This window comes from Folsomia candida, unplaced genomic scaffold (genome assembly GCF_002217175.1).
Source record: "Folsomia candida strain VU population unplaced genomic scaffold, ASM221717v1 Fcan01_Sc005, whole genome shotgun sequence".
NCBI classification, from domain to species: domain Eukaryota; kingdom Metazoa; phylum Arthropoda; class Collembola; order Entomobryomorpha; family Isotomidae; genus Folsomia; species Folsomia candida.
This window is the reverse complement of record NW_019091197.1, coordinates 1,676,652-1,690,514: the sequence shown is the minus strand read 5'-3', so window position 1 is coordinate 1,690,514 and position 13,863 is coordinate 1,676,652. Positions and strand designations below refer to the sequence as shown.

The following is a 13,863-nucleotide window of genomic DNA, read 5'->3' as shown; positions in this document are numbered from 1 at the left end:
TTGTTTAAACTTTTGCTTGGGTGCTGTACACATGTAGAAGTATATATGCTTATATACATATTTATGTTATACATACTCATAGCTATACGCCATTATCTTAATTTTCTGAATCTATTAGCTAATTATTTACCCCACCCAACAGGAGTATATATTGATTGTATTGATTTTCCTGTGTACATATACACAAGTAATGTAGTTCCCTATTTAATCATTTTCTCAGCTCGAAACAGCCTACTAAAATTTAAAAAAATTTTATCATTCAGAATTGTCCTTATTATGGAACTTTTACAAAAACCCGTGACCACTGCGTTTCCCTTAAAACGTCCACGCTTACGTCCACCCTCTCACCCTTCCTTGACCCTGCAGTTCACCACGTTCGTAAAATTCCTCCGAGTCATGGGCCGATGTCCATTAACTATTCAGCCACATTCACGCCAAGGTCGACAAGTCGAATACGCCTTCAAATGGCTCAACCTCCCATTTCTCTTCTCCTTAAGTTCTGCCCTCTTCATCAGTACGATTTGCATAGTGTCCCTCTTGCAAAATGGGACCATGGGGTTCCAATTATTTTCTGCGAGTGAAATGTACGTGTAAATACTTATACACTGTTAGAAATCTGGTATAGTCCTACCTACAGGTATTAATTACTCGGTAGTAAAATTGCTACCGTTTGGTACTAAATTTTACGGGCCGTAAAACGCTGCCTCCGATGTGGTAAAACTTTAATACCGAGATAATACTTATCACTACCACTTTGATAGGGCAAAATATATGAATACTGCCTGGTGTTATTTTAATACTGGATTACTAAGAGTGAATTTCCTCTTAAAAATTGTTAGTAATGAATTACAACATTAAAATTTTATATTTACATAGATTTCCACATCCACGTCAGCTAAACGATTATCCGGAGTCGATCAAAATTCTACAAAATTCCCCACTCACCAACACAATCGTGATATCGTTCGAGGTCATTTCCATAATCCATATCATAATCGACTACGTAATCGCGTGGGTGAAAGCGCCCGATTTGGCGAAATGGCTGAATCGATGGAACTCCATTGAAGACGAAATTGAAGAATGGTGTGGAATTAGTAACAACAAGAAGAAACCTAGTATTTCAAAATTTCAGTACAACCTGTCCTTATATTACGTGATTTTACCATCACTGTTCTTTGGAACTCTGATTGCATCGTGGGAGTTCGATTTGCAGTATCCAATTCATTGCATAGTTTTAATGGCGTATTCGTACTCGGGTGTGATCTGCTATGGGTTGGAGGATACGAAAGCTATCATCATGTTTAAGTGGGTGGAGGTGGGGTTCGAAACGGTGAGATTATTTTAATTGTTTTTGCGTAACTTCCGCCAATGTTACAAGTAGTTTAACTATGGCGCAAATTACTTATCAAAGTGTGAAGTATGAAGATATTCTTACTATAATTTACAGATTCTAGTTCACCTCACATCAAACCCAACCACTATCATAAACACGTCAAAATTGGAACACATTCTGACCAAAATTCGTTCTCAAGCGCATCACTGCGGGAGATATTTGGCATTTCAGCAATTGCTTTTAATTTTGGTGACCATTTATTTTTCTGCGTCTTCCCTGTTTGCAATTGTCACTATTTTAAGTGGACCGGTTGGAGATTCAAGAGCGGAAATAATGCAGGCTATGATGATCAGTTTCAGTGCCACGATGAATATTACGAAGTTATATTTTAAAATTTCTGTCGCCGTCTGGATTTCAAAGATGGTAATGATGACGATTCGTCATTGACGAATATTGATTACAAATGAACAGTAATTCACTTACTGTATGAATTTAGGAAAAACGTGTCGCCGTGGAAATCAAGATGGCTGAACTTGGAAACCAATTGCATAATTCGTTGGAACAAAGGGTGCAGGTAATCCAATCGTGAAACAATTCACGCAGCTCGTGGTAACATTGTGAAATCCGTAAATTTTGTAAACTTACAAACTTTTACAAATATTTCTTAGGAAAATTGGCTCACCCATTTTTATGTTTATACACTTATCTATGCATCCTTAGATTAAAAAGCCGTTTTATTATTTTACAAAACTTACGGATTTTACAAGTTCCCAATGCCTGCATAGATATTTAAATATTTATAACCTTATGCAATTACATATAAAATTATCTAGCTGTTTATTACACATAAAAGTGTTTCCAAGTTGTGCAATAAAAATTGTGTGCTTTGTTCAGCTTAAAAGGATCCACGACATGTTGATCAACCACCCGACCGAGATTTCCTTGAATGATTATGTAAAGTTGAATAATCAATTGATTTTAGGGGTACAAAATCAAATTTATTTGTGTTACTGTTATACATAAATAAATAAAACGCGCTAATTTTATCCACATTTTACACAGGTTTTTCAACAAGTCTTTACACAATTTATCGTTTTCATGCAGTTTCACAAAGCATGAAAATGTTAACATTGTTCAATGCTGAGTGAGACTCTTATTTGGTGAGCAAAGAACAGAGATGAAGAAACAACTTTTGGGAATTGTTAATTTTAAGAAACATGTAATTGCATAATATTTCTAAAAATGAAACGTTACGTTTCAAATTAAAATTTCATTTCATTAAACCATGAAGATCATGCGTTTCAATTTCTTAAAATTCGTATTTAATATTCAATTTACATGTTTAATTGCTGAGTTATATACATATCTATTTCTGATGAAGTTTGAAATACTTATACGTATGTACGTAAATTTAATTTATTGCAACTCTCGTACCGTAATGTTAATACATTTTGGAATGGACGAGTGTTATAAAATTTTAAGTATGTATATATGAAATATAATAAAATTTTGCAAGTGGTTTTGCATGATACCTCAGCGAGATTTTAATCAAATTTTGCACAAGTAATTCTTACGCAATTAGAAAGCGATTGTCATAATTTTGCGAACACTTCGTTTTTGACGAACTTTATACAATCCATTCCAATGGATTGTATAAAAACATTCAGCAAAACCATTTTTTTTACTAAACTGCATGAAAACAATGAATTCGTAATAATATAATTCGTATTCATGCAGTTTCGTCATCCTTTGTTTCTTTTCAAGTCCATTCGAGCTGCAATTTTATTGCATATAATAATTGCTTATTGTAATTTGCACTGAGGAAACTTCATTTGTCATATACAAAAAATGGTAAAATTTCATACTAATTTTAAAGTCAATTGGCAACTAGTGCTATAATTTGCATAACCATAATTTTTAAGCGATATGTGATATGTGAATCTCATAATGTGTCATCTGAAGTGAAAGCAAGTACCGCGAACAGAGCAAGCAAAACTCCGATCGCACAATTTTGTGTTTAATGTCTTAAACATAAATTTTAATTGTTGTTCTAATTCTTCTTAAAAATGTCAGCCTGTCTAATTTGCAATAACTCCGTGATACAAAATGACTCCTCAAATTTGAACATTTCTCCAGAAACTTTAACTTATCTGGAGTCTCAGGTCAAAGTGATTTTCCTCTTGCAAAAATTACTAAACGTGTCGACATTCCGGTGTGAAAATTACCTCGAGAAGTATGGCGATCCTTCGACGTGGATAAGCACGTGTTTCGAGTGCAACTCCCTCCTTCGCGATGCATACTCGTATCACTGTCAAATTGTTAAATTACAAAAGAAGTTATCCAATATTAAGGGTCAAGTACGAGGAAAGATTAAAACGATAAAAGTCAAAGGCCATCATCGTCGCCGCGTGACCTCGCTACACGCAGAAATTCGGAGTTATTGTCTCGAGCAAGAAGGAGATGATGGTGAGCGAAGTTTAACTTTGATGAGAGTTAATTAAATAAGAATAATAATTTTGATATGATTTTAGATGAGGACGACAACTTCGACGTCAAACCGGACCCTGAGGATGAGGAGGAGTTTTCTTGTCCTTTGTTAAAAGCAGAGGCCATCCTGGACCCGGATGGAGGTCAAGGTCAAGAGGATAACGTCCCCATTAAGGATGAACCGTTTGAAATTTCTCAGAATGAGATTGACTCGGACGATCAAATTGAAGATGATGACATCGACGTGGTCTGTGGCGATAAGAATGATGATTCAGATTACGACCAAGATTCCGGCGATGATTCTTCAACTTCCGGTGATGATTCATCAACTTCCGGTGAGACGATGGCATCAAAAAGGAGAAAACTTGGTTAGTTATTAATTATTGTAATATAATTAAATAATTAACTGACTTAAGTTGTATGATACTCTTTCAACTCTAGAATCTCCGTCTATCGGACCAGATGGTCTGTTTATTTGTAACCACTGTACTAAAACCTTCTCGAAATTAAAGACTCTTCGGAAACATGAAAACAGAATACACAACGTATTCTATAGGAAACACAAGGAAAGAAAGCTAAGCATTCAAATTAGGAAACCTCGCTTTGAAGATTTTATTGAGCCAGCATTCAATGGAGAGTTCAAGTGCAAAATTTGTGATAAGATCTTCTCTAAACGAGACACTTTAAGGAGACATCAAAATGTGGCGCATGACTTATTTTTTAAAAAGAGATTGTACGAGTCGGACGGAAGAATTAGGAAAATTGTGGTAAATCCGGTAAATCCTGGTCCTGAAGGTGGAGAGTTTAATTGTTCTTCGTGCGAAAAGACGTTTAAAACAAAGAATATGTTAACCAGACATACTAAATTTGCTCATGGGAAACAATCTGGTAAGTTTACGTAATAAAATTAACGTCGAGCTCATTAGTTGTAAAAACTTTAGACAAGCTAGTAGTGGAAGTTTTAGTCTGGATTTGTAACCAGATTTTCCATTGTAATGGTTCTACAACTATCCTATTTTATTCATTTTTTAGGAGAAAATTCGGAAACCATAAGCCTTGTCAAGGAGGAAGACGATAAGACTGGAAATCAAAGTCAAACCTGTGGCGAGTGCAATGTCACATTTTCAACCAAAGCGGGTCTGACCAATCACAACTATGTACTTCACTTCAAGGATTCCCTGGTGAAAATGCAACCAAAAAAGAGGGTCGATTATCTTCTCCTCGCCCAAGATGTGACCCTTACTCCGTGGAAATGTTCACAGTGCTTCACCTGGTGGGCGACCGAGGATGAGATAGATGAACATTCCAGAGTCGTGCATAATGTCGATTTCAGTAAAGTTGGTGAGGAAAATTTTGACACTTTATAATTCCAAATCTCTAAATGATTTTTAAATTTGTACATAGATCTGGAAACAAATTTCAAGTGTGACCTTTGCACAAAAGCGTACTCGACCAAGGCAAATCTCCTCCTCCACGGGGAACAAGTCCATGCTGGTGAACCATTTAGTAACATGGGAACAATGACCGTCTACCAGTGCGAACACTGTCCTCGCAAATTTATAGACGAATCACGCTTTGAATTTCACTTGGGAAAAGTTCATCAAGTTTTAAAGAATCCTAAAAAGACAAAGGTTGGCGGAATCTGTCTATTTTGCGGACTAGGTAACAACCAAATATCAAAATAATGTGCACCTATATTTATATATGCACCTATTATTTTTGCACCTATGTATGTATATGTAAGAATGTAGCACAAACTTATACAAAATTTTGTTAAAATTTGTATGCTGCTTTTCTTTGCTTAAATTTAGTACTAAATAGCTCATCGTAAGGTTATAAAAACGTTGCAAAAGTAGTTTCCAATCGTTCATATTTACATAAATACAAGACAATTTTAGCAATGTAAATTTTATTCTCAAACTTACACGATTTATTTACATATGCTTGATTGAAGTATGACTTAAATTATGAAACTTAATTAATCTTCCTTTCCAGCCTGTCACACCCACCTATATTTTCACCGGCACATTCACCTCCACTCTGGCGAGAGAAACATTCTATGTGAATTCTGCAGTGCCACATTTTCCGAAGGTCGCTACCTCGCCTTCCACAAACTGCGACACCACGCGGACATGTTACCTCCTCAAGAGAAGAATGCCCTCCAGTGCGAGACCTGCTTAAGAGTCTTCTCTACAAAAGATTACCTCCAAGTCCACGTGAGAACGGTGCACGAAAAGAAGTACAAATTCATTTGCGACCTTTGTGGAGCTGGAAGAGAGCACGAGTCGTCATTCAAGCAGCACATGTTATCTCACGGGACGAGAAAAATGTACGCCTGTCCCCACGCCGGGTGCAACATGAGTTACAAAACTAACAGCGGACTCTCCGTCCATCTTAGTTCTCATCATTCCGGAAAAGTGTGGAATTGCCAGTTTTGCGAGAAAGGCATGTAGACAAGTTGCATACATATACAAATCTTTGTACCCTTTATAATAAATTAAATTATATGTATAATAACATCTCAATATTTTCAGAGTTCAATAATCGCCACGATTGTCGACGACATGAAGAAGCGGTTCATACGAAGACGACACAGTTTACGTGTCACGTTTGCTCCAAAGAATTCCCAATTCGAGACTATTACAGAAATCACATAAAAAGATGCCATAAAAAGGTTGGGGTGGAAAATTCATGAAAATGGAACGATTTATATTTTTATACCGAAAAGTTCGTGATTTACAGGCAAATAATTTCAAAATTATTGTAAACAATATTTTTATAATTTAATTATGTAAATGCATATTCAAATCTAATTAAATCACCATTGCCGATTAATAATCGGCGATTATTACGCGATGTTGCAATTAAATGGTTTTAATACTTGGATGATAAATGTAAAGTAAATATTAAATTTAAAATACGAAATTTAAATAATTTTACTCAAAATAGGTAAATTTTGAAAATCAATCATGGATTTTTGGATCTCTTTGTTTCCACATTCTCAAGTTACAATAATGCCATCGGTAGCATAGAGTTTCTCCAGAAGGAGGACACGGCACGAATAATTCTCATCTGTTTCACATTCAATCCGGTTTTTCCCAGTGGAATGTTTTGCTGCGAAATTTTGTTAATTAATTAATTAGTCTTCCTTGCAAGGTTAACTTTGTCAATAAAGGTATTCTCATCAACTTGCAAAGGTAAGTAAATATCCGGTGCAATTGTACTTAAAGGTCGATTTGCATGTAAGCCAAGCACGCATTCAAATCTGAGTTTTTGTTAAGGTCGGTGTGCTAAAAATTTTTAATATAGACCAAAATTAATTAATAACTTCTCATTCTTGCTAATTTTTCAACTTTATAGCGACAATATTAACATATTTTATTTTCATACTACGTATTTACAGATATATTTCACATTTGAGGATCCATACCTTGGCAATTCCGCACAACAAACTAAGCAGTATTTTGGGGAAATACACGAAACAGGGAGCTGAAATCACGTTGGATAAGGTAACTGACAAGATTATTTGACCGTATTTTCAATTTAATGATCGGGTGACATGATTTGTTCGCTTTATTTTCTTGTCGTTTTATTATTAATAGTAATATAAATTTTGTTGTAATTTGGTCATTTGTACAAAAGGCGAATTATGACGCTTTAAACGAATTCCCGCTTGAATATCTCTGGTGCAAATTCGAATTTTGAGCTGATTTTCGTAGGCAGGCAAGATAATATCCTCATAAACAAGTCTGCAAAGTTTTATTTGGATAGCTTAAAAAATGTCCCCTGCAGGGCCCTCAGAGTTGGATGGTGCTGTAAAAACACTTTCCAAACTTAATTATTCATGTGGCATAATAACCAAAGAGGTCAGAGGTGAAAAATTGTTATTATTATAACCCCGGATAATTTTTGTATTGAATAATGTAAGAATCCGTAATGAATCAAATAATGTGGGCCTTCCAACATCGCTGATAATTCGCCCCAAAAAGCGAGCAATCCGAGCTTGCTTGGGAAAATTGACCTGCTGACCTTGAAAACGGACCCACTGGGTCAAATGAAGAATGAGGGTAAAGCTGGAAGTGTCCTAAGAAATATTAAATTAAGCAGTGAACATTTTGGGTAAACAGTTTTGGAGAAGGACCCGAGCTAATCAGCTGACGCGGAATCTGAAAAAACTCGTGAACTTGTTTGGAAAATGAATGGTCAAATTTTGTTGAAAATAGATTTTGATAACGTTTTTGTGTCCTCTGTCGCAGAACTATTTTATCTACAAGCGACAAGTGGCAAAATAATAAAATCACTGCATTTTGATTAGTTAAAAAAATTTAAAGTTCCGCTTAGATTTTGAGGAGAACCTTTTTACAAAACTGACGGGATTTGGTAAGAACTGATTTCTAGGGGTGTAACCACTTATCAAAATTTTGTCAAAAGTACTTACAGTGCAACATACAATTTGTATCTTGGACAAAAACAACGTTTGGGATTTTTAGCATCTAAGCCGTAAAATGTGGGGGCCTTAGAAGTGAACGAGTAGCGTGCGCGAGCGCATTCTATTAGGACAAGTATGAAGTTAGACTACAAAACGGACTTTAAAGATAAGCATGAGCCAAAAGTGATTTTATATAGTGAAAAGCATGCTAAGTCGTTTGGTAATAGTCACAAAAATAATTTCTGCACTAGGACCTCAGAAAAAAATCTTTCGTTCGACACCATTTTATTAGAACAGCAGTTTGGAAAGTTATTTTACAGCACCCCCAACTCTGAGGGCCCTGGAGGGGACATTTTTTATGCTATCCAAATAAAACTTTGCAGACTTGTTTATGAGGATATTATCTTGCCTGCCTACGAAAATCAGCTCAAAATTCGAATTTGCACCAGAGATATTCAAGCGGGAATTCGTTTAAAGCGTCATAATTCGCCTTTTGTATGATACACTTCGATTATAGTCGCAAATGTCTTAATTATTATTATGTCTTAATTATCGTTTTCCTCTCCATTTATATATCGTCCAATGATAATATTTAGCACATTAAACTTTCACTTTAAAGTGAAAGTCTCAAAATTTCAAAATTGTAGTTCTAATTGCACCTTGAACTTCTCTCTTAACAAATATCCATCTCTTTCCCCTTTCAGATGCCTCCAAAGAAAAAACGAGGACGAATTAACCCTCCAATCCCTCTCAATCCACCGTCCCCCACTCCCCCCGGAAGTAGTGGCGTGGTCTCCGTCCTCCCAACAATTTACATCGCATCAAATCTCTTCGATGACGACGATGAAGAAGAAGAAGACTGGGTCCTACCCACCATCACCAATGTATTTACTGCTTCCGCTTCGTCGCCACTTCCGCCCCCGGAAACGATCGAAATTCCGGACAATGAAGATCTCCCTGCTGATACCACGTCCACGGACACCACCACCACTACCACGGAAATTTTAGATCCTGAAAAATCCCTAAAACTATCCTCCCCCGTTCCATCCCCGAGTCCGCCACCACCACCACGCCCGCCCAGCCCCTTCGTTCCAGAACCTACTTCCGGCCTGTGCGACCTCTGCGGTGGATTGTTCCTAGGAGAAGAAGAAGACGCATCCGGGGAAACATTTTCCGATCATGTTTGTGGCAGTGGTTTGTGCTCCTTGTGTGGCTACTTGTATTTAGATAGAGACGACTTCAAACGACACGAGGGAGAGTGCGGTATCTTTAAAGAGGATCCACCCCCACCAGTTCTCACCCCGATTAAAAACCAAGCGGCTAACTCGGCAGAAGTGGAAGGAACCCCTCCCAACATAACGGACGTGAATTACGCCGCTACAAAACCGGGTACCGAGCTCTCGTCGAAATCGGAAGAAAAATTGCCATCAAACTCGCAAGAAGAGAAGTCGAAATCGGAAGAAAACCCGTCGCCAAAATCGACACTAAATCCAAAGTTTCTCAAAATACGGAACCCTGACAGCAAAACTGTGAAAGATCCAGAATGGGAAGTTCCTAACTCTGATTCGGGTAGTTCGGAAGCGGAGGACGATAACGATGCAGATGTCGTTTTTACAATCAGAAAGAAAGATACGGCAGTGGATAAAGATTGGTCGGTTCGTCCACGACGGGCGGCGGCGCAAAGGAAGAGTTATAAATTTTAGTTCGGATTTTACTTCATTAAAAAGAGGGAAGACTGCCACAATGAAGACTGGATGATGTCATATTTACAAACTATTATCATTATTAAAACGATAAATTCAACTTGCTAATTATCTCTCTGTTTGTCATGATTTTGTAAACAAGGTATTTTAATTCCGATATATTATCATGTTAACCATGTTCAATTTTAATCAGATAGCGAAGTCAGGTCACGATTTCACGAACCATTATAGTAACTCATGTATGTAGATAATTGGGGTTGATTTTTGACATATTTAATATGTAAAATAAACAAAATAGATATAATTACATACATACCTCGTTAATGTGTTCAATAATTTCATTTAAGGTTCATGATTTATTTTCATACCGTTTACAACAAACCGTTTAGTGTTCTCAATTTCATAAAAAGTGACATCATTTTCAAAGCAATTTGCTAGTACCATCTCCACTAAAAAAAATCTCAAATTGGTCAAATTGAGATTGCAACCGGGAATGTTTTTGCAATGACTTTCTCCTCTCCAGACAAAACAATAACAAAACAAACTAATAGTTTTGTAATTTCATAATTTCCTTGCCCTTTTTGAGTATGCATCGTCATTATCAATTGTCTATTAATTACTTGAATATACTCCACGATGGTCAGCAAGATTCTATTTCGTAGTCAGAATTGCATGAACTTCAAGTTGCAAAAATTTTGGTCAGAGTGCGAATCACAGCAGCGTGCAAATAATTCACCACAACTGGTCAAGTAATTTTTGTCAATTTAATTAAACTTCAGATTATTTAACCAGGTAAGAATTAGTTCAATTTGAACATGTGCATAAGATAACCACTATGCTAAATTTTAAACATTTCTTTTTTTCTTATCTAGCTAAAAATTTGCGACAATGGGCGAACCGACTGACCTTAATCAACACTGCTTCGTCTGTGGGTTATCTAAACTCGCCTCTTTGACGCAGCCTCGTCGTCGCTACGGTGAGTTGACGACCATTTTTAAAGCTTTATTGATGCTGACCCCACTTCGCGACATGATTCCTCCCCTCGTCTACGACAACTTTACAACCAATGTGGAAACCTGCACTGACTGCTTGTCCACGATAAAAGAAGTTTGCGCCCTACGTCAAGAAATTTCCAACTTGCAAACAGAACTGGACGGACTTTTGGACAGGGCGAGGATTAAATTGACCAATTATCCGGAAAAATGCATTAAAAAAAGTGAGACTTTTGACTTATAGAAAGTAATATTATGATTTTCAAAATAATGATTTCGTACTTTTTTGCTGCAGATTCACGACAAGGGAAGAAGAGGAGAAACTCGTTCAGAGCAACAGCAACAACTGACGAAGAAGTCATCCAAATTAAAGAAGAGTTTGAAGATGTCGAATATTTCTGTGAGGATGGTGGCGTAATTCTTCCTGATGCTTCACTCGAGGACATTGAAATTGAAGAATCCATACACAATGATCTCCAGGACGACGATGGGTTTGCAAATCTTTCGCCAGAGTAAGAATTTTGCATATTAAAGGCTGAAAACTGGGTTCAACATTTGCCTACATTTTGTTATTTATATTTTCAGATCGTTAATTAATGATGACGAAGATCCCGATTATTCTCCTTCCACTCGAAACGACAAATCACTTAATTGTGCCAAACGTGGTAAATTATTAAACAAACTTTCCCACGTTGTTCGGCCTGAAGTCGTGAGTCATGATGATAACTCAATCCCTTCAGCCCCTGATGGGTAAATTACGAATTTGCATTAAGGATAAGATCAGTTTGAACTTTCCACCTTCGATTTCCTTAAAATGAATGACCTCCAAACCCTTTCAACGTCCCTCAACCTCTTTTAGTCTTGATTTAATTTTTTAATTGCAGCGATACCTCCCGAAACAAAGATTTCTGCTGCTCCAAATGTGGAAAAGTGTTCAGCTCACGTTCACACGTGACACGTCATGAAGTCGAAGTGTGTAAACTTCCCGACCCTAGCAGTACAAGGCTCAAGTTTCATCCATGTGGGCAGGATGATTGTGATCGTAAATTTGCTAGCAGAACTGATCTCACACGGTGAGTGGCTCACACCGTTAAACAAACGACAAATCCGTACATTAAAATAAGTTGAAACCTTTTAATTTCTATTGCAGCCATTGGCGATCCTCGCACAACTTGGACAAAGCTACAATTAGGTACATGGATTTACTAACAAACATTGAATATTCAAATGCTTAGACATATAGTGTCCAAAATTCGATTATCGTCCTCCTGTTAATTCAAATAATCTTGACACAGGGGATGAAGTATTTACCCCCTGTCAGCTCCTGTCCGATTACAAGTTCAGATCACCAGAAATATTCATTATTACTTATTTTAGGGAATTGACACAGCAACGAGGAGTCCCTCGTTCCTCAAAATCCGTTGTTGTCCCCCAAAAAGATTTAGTTGTAAGTACAATGAACAATTTATAAATAAATACTATTTACATTATAAAATTGTCCCATTATTATTCCTCTTTCCACAGGGACCCCATCCTTGCTCTAAATGTGGAAAAGTTCTAAAGAAGTTTTTATATCGGATATCCCATGAGGTCACTGTGTGCAAAATACCCTACACGGACGAAGAATTGGCCCAAATGGGGGCAAAATTCTATTATTGCGACCAATGCGAAAAGAAGTTCATTAATCGGAAAGATCTCGTCAGGTACATATTTATTACGATTCATCGTCTTTACAATTTGTAAATTACAAATCGTCTATCGGAAGCTTTTGAAACATTGGTTTATTAAAATTTAGTTACCTGTATGTAATTAGGAAAATTTCTGAACATCAATTTCACAAGTTATATGAAATTTTATCATTTTTGCAGTCACCAACTTGTCCACACCGGAGCTAAGCCTTTTCAATGCACAAACTGTGGGACATCTTTCACCCAATCTTCCCAACTTTATGTTCACCATAGGACACGTTGTGAAAAATCGCAGAAACCCAACGTTGTTAAAAACCAAGAGCAAGTCATGAATTAAGGAATGCCTAAAATAAATACGTACAATTTCCTTCTTTGTCAAAATACTTATTAATTAGATTATGAGGATAGAAATAAGATTCGGACAGCCAAATGCATGTTTTAGTAATGTAAAAGTAGATTTTGCTATACATATTTAGATACTTATTTGTGTGTACCAGTATCTTGTTATGAACGAGTATCGTAATTGAATTGCATGCATAACTATGGTCACTTATGTAGTTTGCATTAGAAACTGCATATTGCGAAGATATTTAATAACTAACGTGTAAAGTCATTCTTCATGCATATTTACATTCATTTAGAAATAAAATCGATATTTATGCATAGTTTAGCAAAGGTGTTAAATAATCATATTCTGTAATCATCAACCTCCAGATGTTTATTAAATAAATGTGAACACTTCAGTCAGATCATATAATTCTACAAACAGTAGATATATATGTACATAACTAGTCTTTAATTGAATTGAATTGAATGCATAGTTTAATTATACCTATATGACCATCGACAACCACGTAATCAGGATTACACCCAATCGTATACACATTTCTTTATTGATACGACAAAAGTCATGGGCAGTGGATCAAGTTAATTACATACATAATACATATATATGTACATAATACACATACAAATATATTACTAAATACGTTCGATAAAGGGTAAACATTTTTACAGAATACTTATACTTGTCCCAAATCAACAGTTGTGTTTGCACCAATCAATGCACACGTGGCATACATGTTTATGTTTGTAAATATTTACTGAAGTATGCATAATAACACAGGGGCGTGATTAGGATGCAATTAAGATAAGTACTTGTTTTCTATTAAGGAAGCTGAGTTAAATATGATGTAAACTCTCGTGATGATTATAAATAATCAATTAATTA

At 36.2% G+C, this 13,863-nt stretch overlaps 4 protein-coding genes across 4 annotated transcripts; all 4 read left to right on the top strand.

The window, feature by feature from the left end:
- The first annotated feature begins 18 nt into the window (after nt 1-18).
- LOC118435570 lies at nt 19-2,620 on the top strand. Its single transcript, XM_035851819.1, has 6 exons — nt 19-584; nt 877-1,330; nt 1,448-1,756; nt 1,830-1,907; nt 2,228-2,317; nt 2,396-2,620. The coding sequence occupies exons 1-6, from the start codon at nt 46-48 to the stop codon at nt 2,450-2,452; spliced, it is 1,527 nt and encodes a 508-aa protein (XP_035707712.1). The 5' UTR covers nt 19-45; the 3' UTR covers nt 2,453-2,620.
- A 697-nt stretch (nt 2,621-3,317) lies between these two features.
- Nucleotides 3,318-6,706, top strand: LOC110849951 (zinc finger protein 600). The gene is made up of 7 exons (XM_022097434.2): nt 3,318-3,799; nt 3,865-4,188; nt 4,262-4,708; nt 4,853-5,161; nt 5,225-5,482; nt 5,816-6,265; nt 6,355-6,706. The coding sequence occupies exons 1-7, from the start codon at nt 3,400-3,402 to the stop codon at nt 6,513-6,515; spliced, it is 2,349 nt and encodes a 782-aa protein (XP_021953126.1). The 5' UTR covers nt 3,318-3,399; the 3' UTR covers nt 6,516-6,706.
- Nucleotides 6,707-6,868: 162 nt separating this feature from the next.
- Nucleotides 6,869-10,265, top strand: LOC110849757. The gene is made up of 3 exons (XM_022097199.2): nt 6,869-7,017; nt 7,224-7,329; nt 8,954-10,265. Exon 3 carries the CDS (start codon nt 8,954-8,956, stop codon nt 9,950-9,952), a length of 999 nt encoding a protein of 332 aa, XP_021952891.1. The 5' UTR covers nt 6,869-7,017; nt 7,224-7,329; the 3' UTR covers nt 9,953-10,265.
- A 181-nt stretch (nt 10,266-10,446) lies between these two features.
- On the top strand, nt 10,447-13,398 carry LOC110849663 (zinc finger protein 300). Its single transcript, XM_022097097.2, has 9 exons — nt 10,447-10,744; nt 10,825-11,168; nt 11,240-11,456; nt 11,530-11,694; nt 11,829-12,017; nt 12,095-12,136; nt 12,322-12,391; nt 12,469-12,647; nt 12,813-13,398. Exons 2-9 carry the CDS (start codon nt 10,841-10,843, stop codon nt 12,967-12,969), a joined length of 1,347 nt encoding a protein of 448 aa, XP_021952789.1. The 5' UTR covers nt 10,447-10,744; nt 10,825-10,840; the 3' UTR covers nt 12,970-13,398.
- The last annotated feature ends 465 nt before the right edge of the window (nt 13,399-13,863 follow it).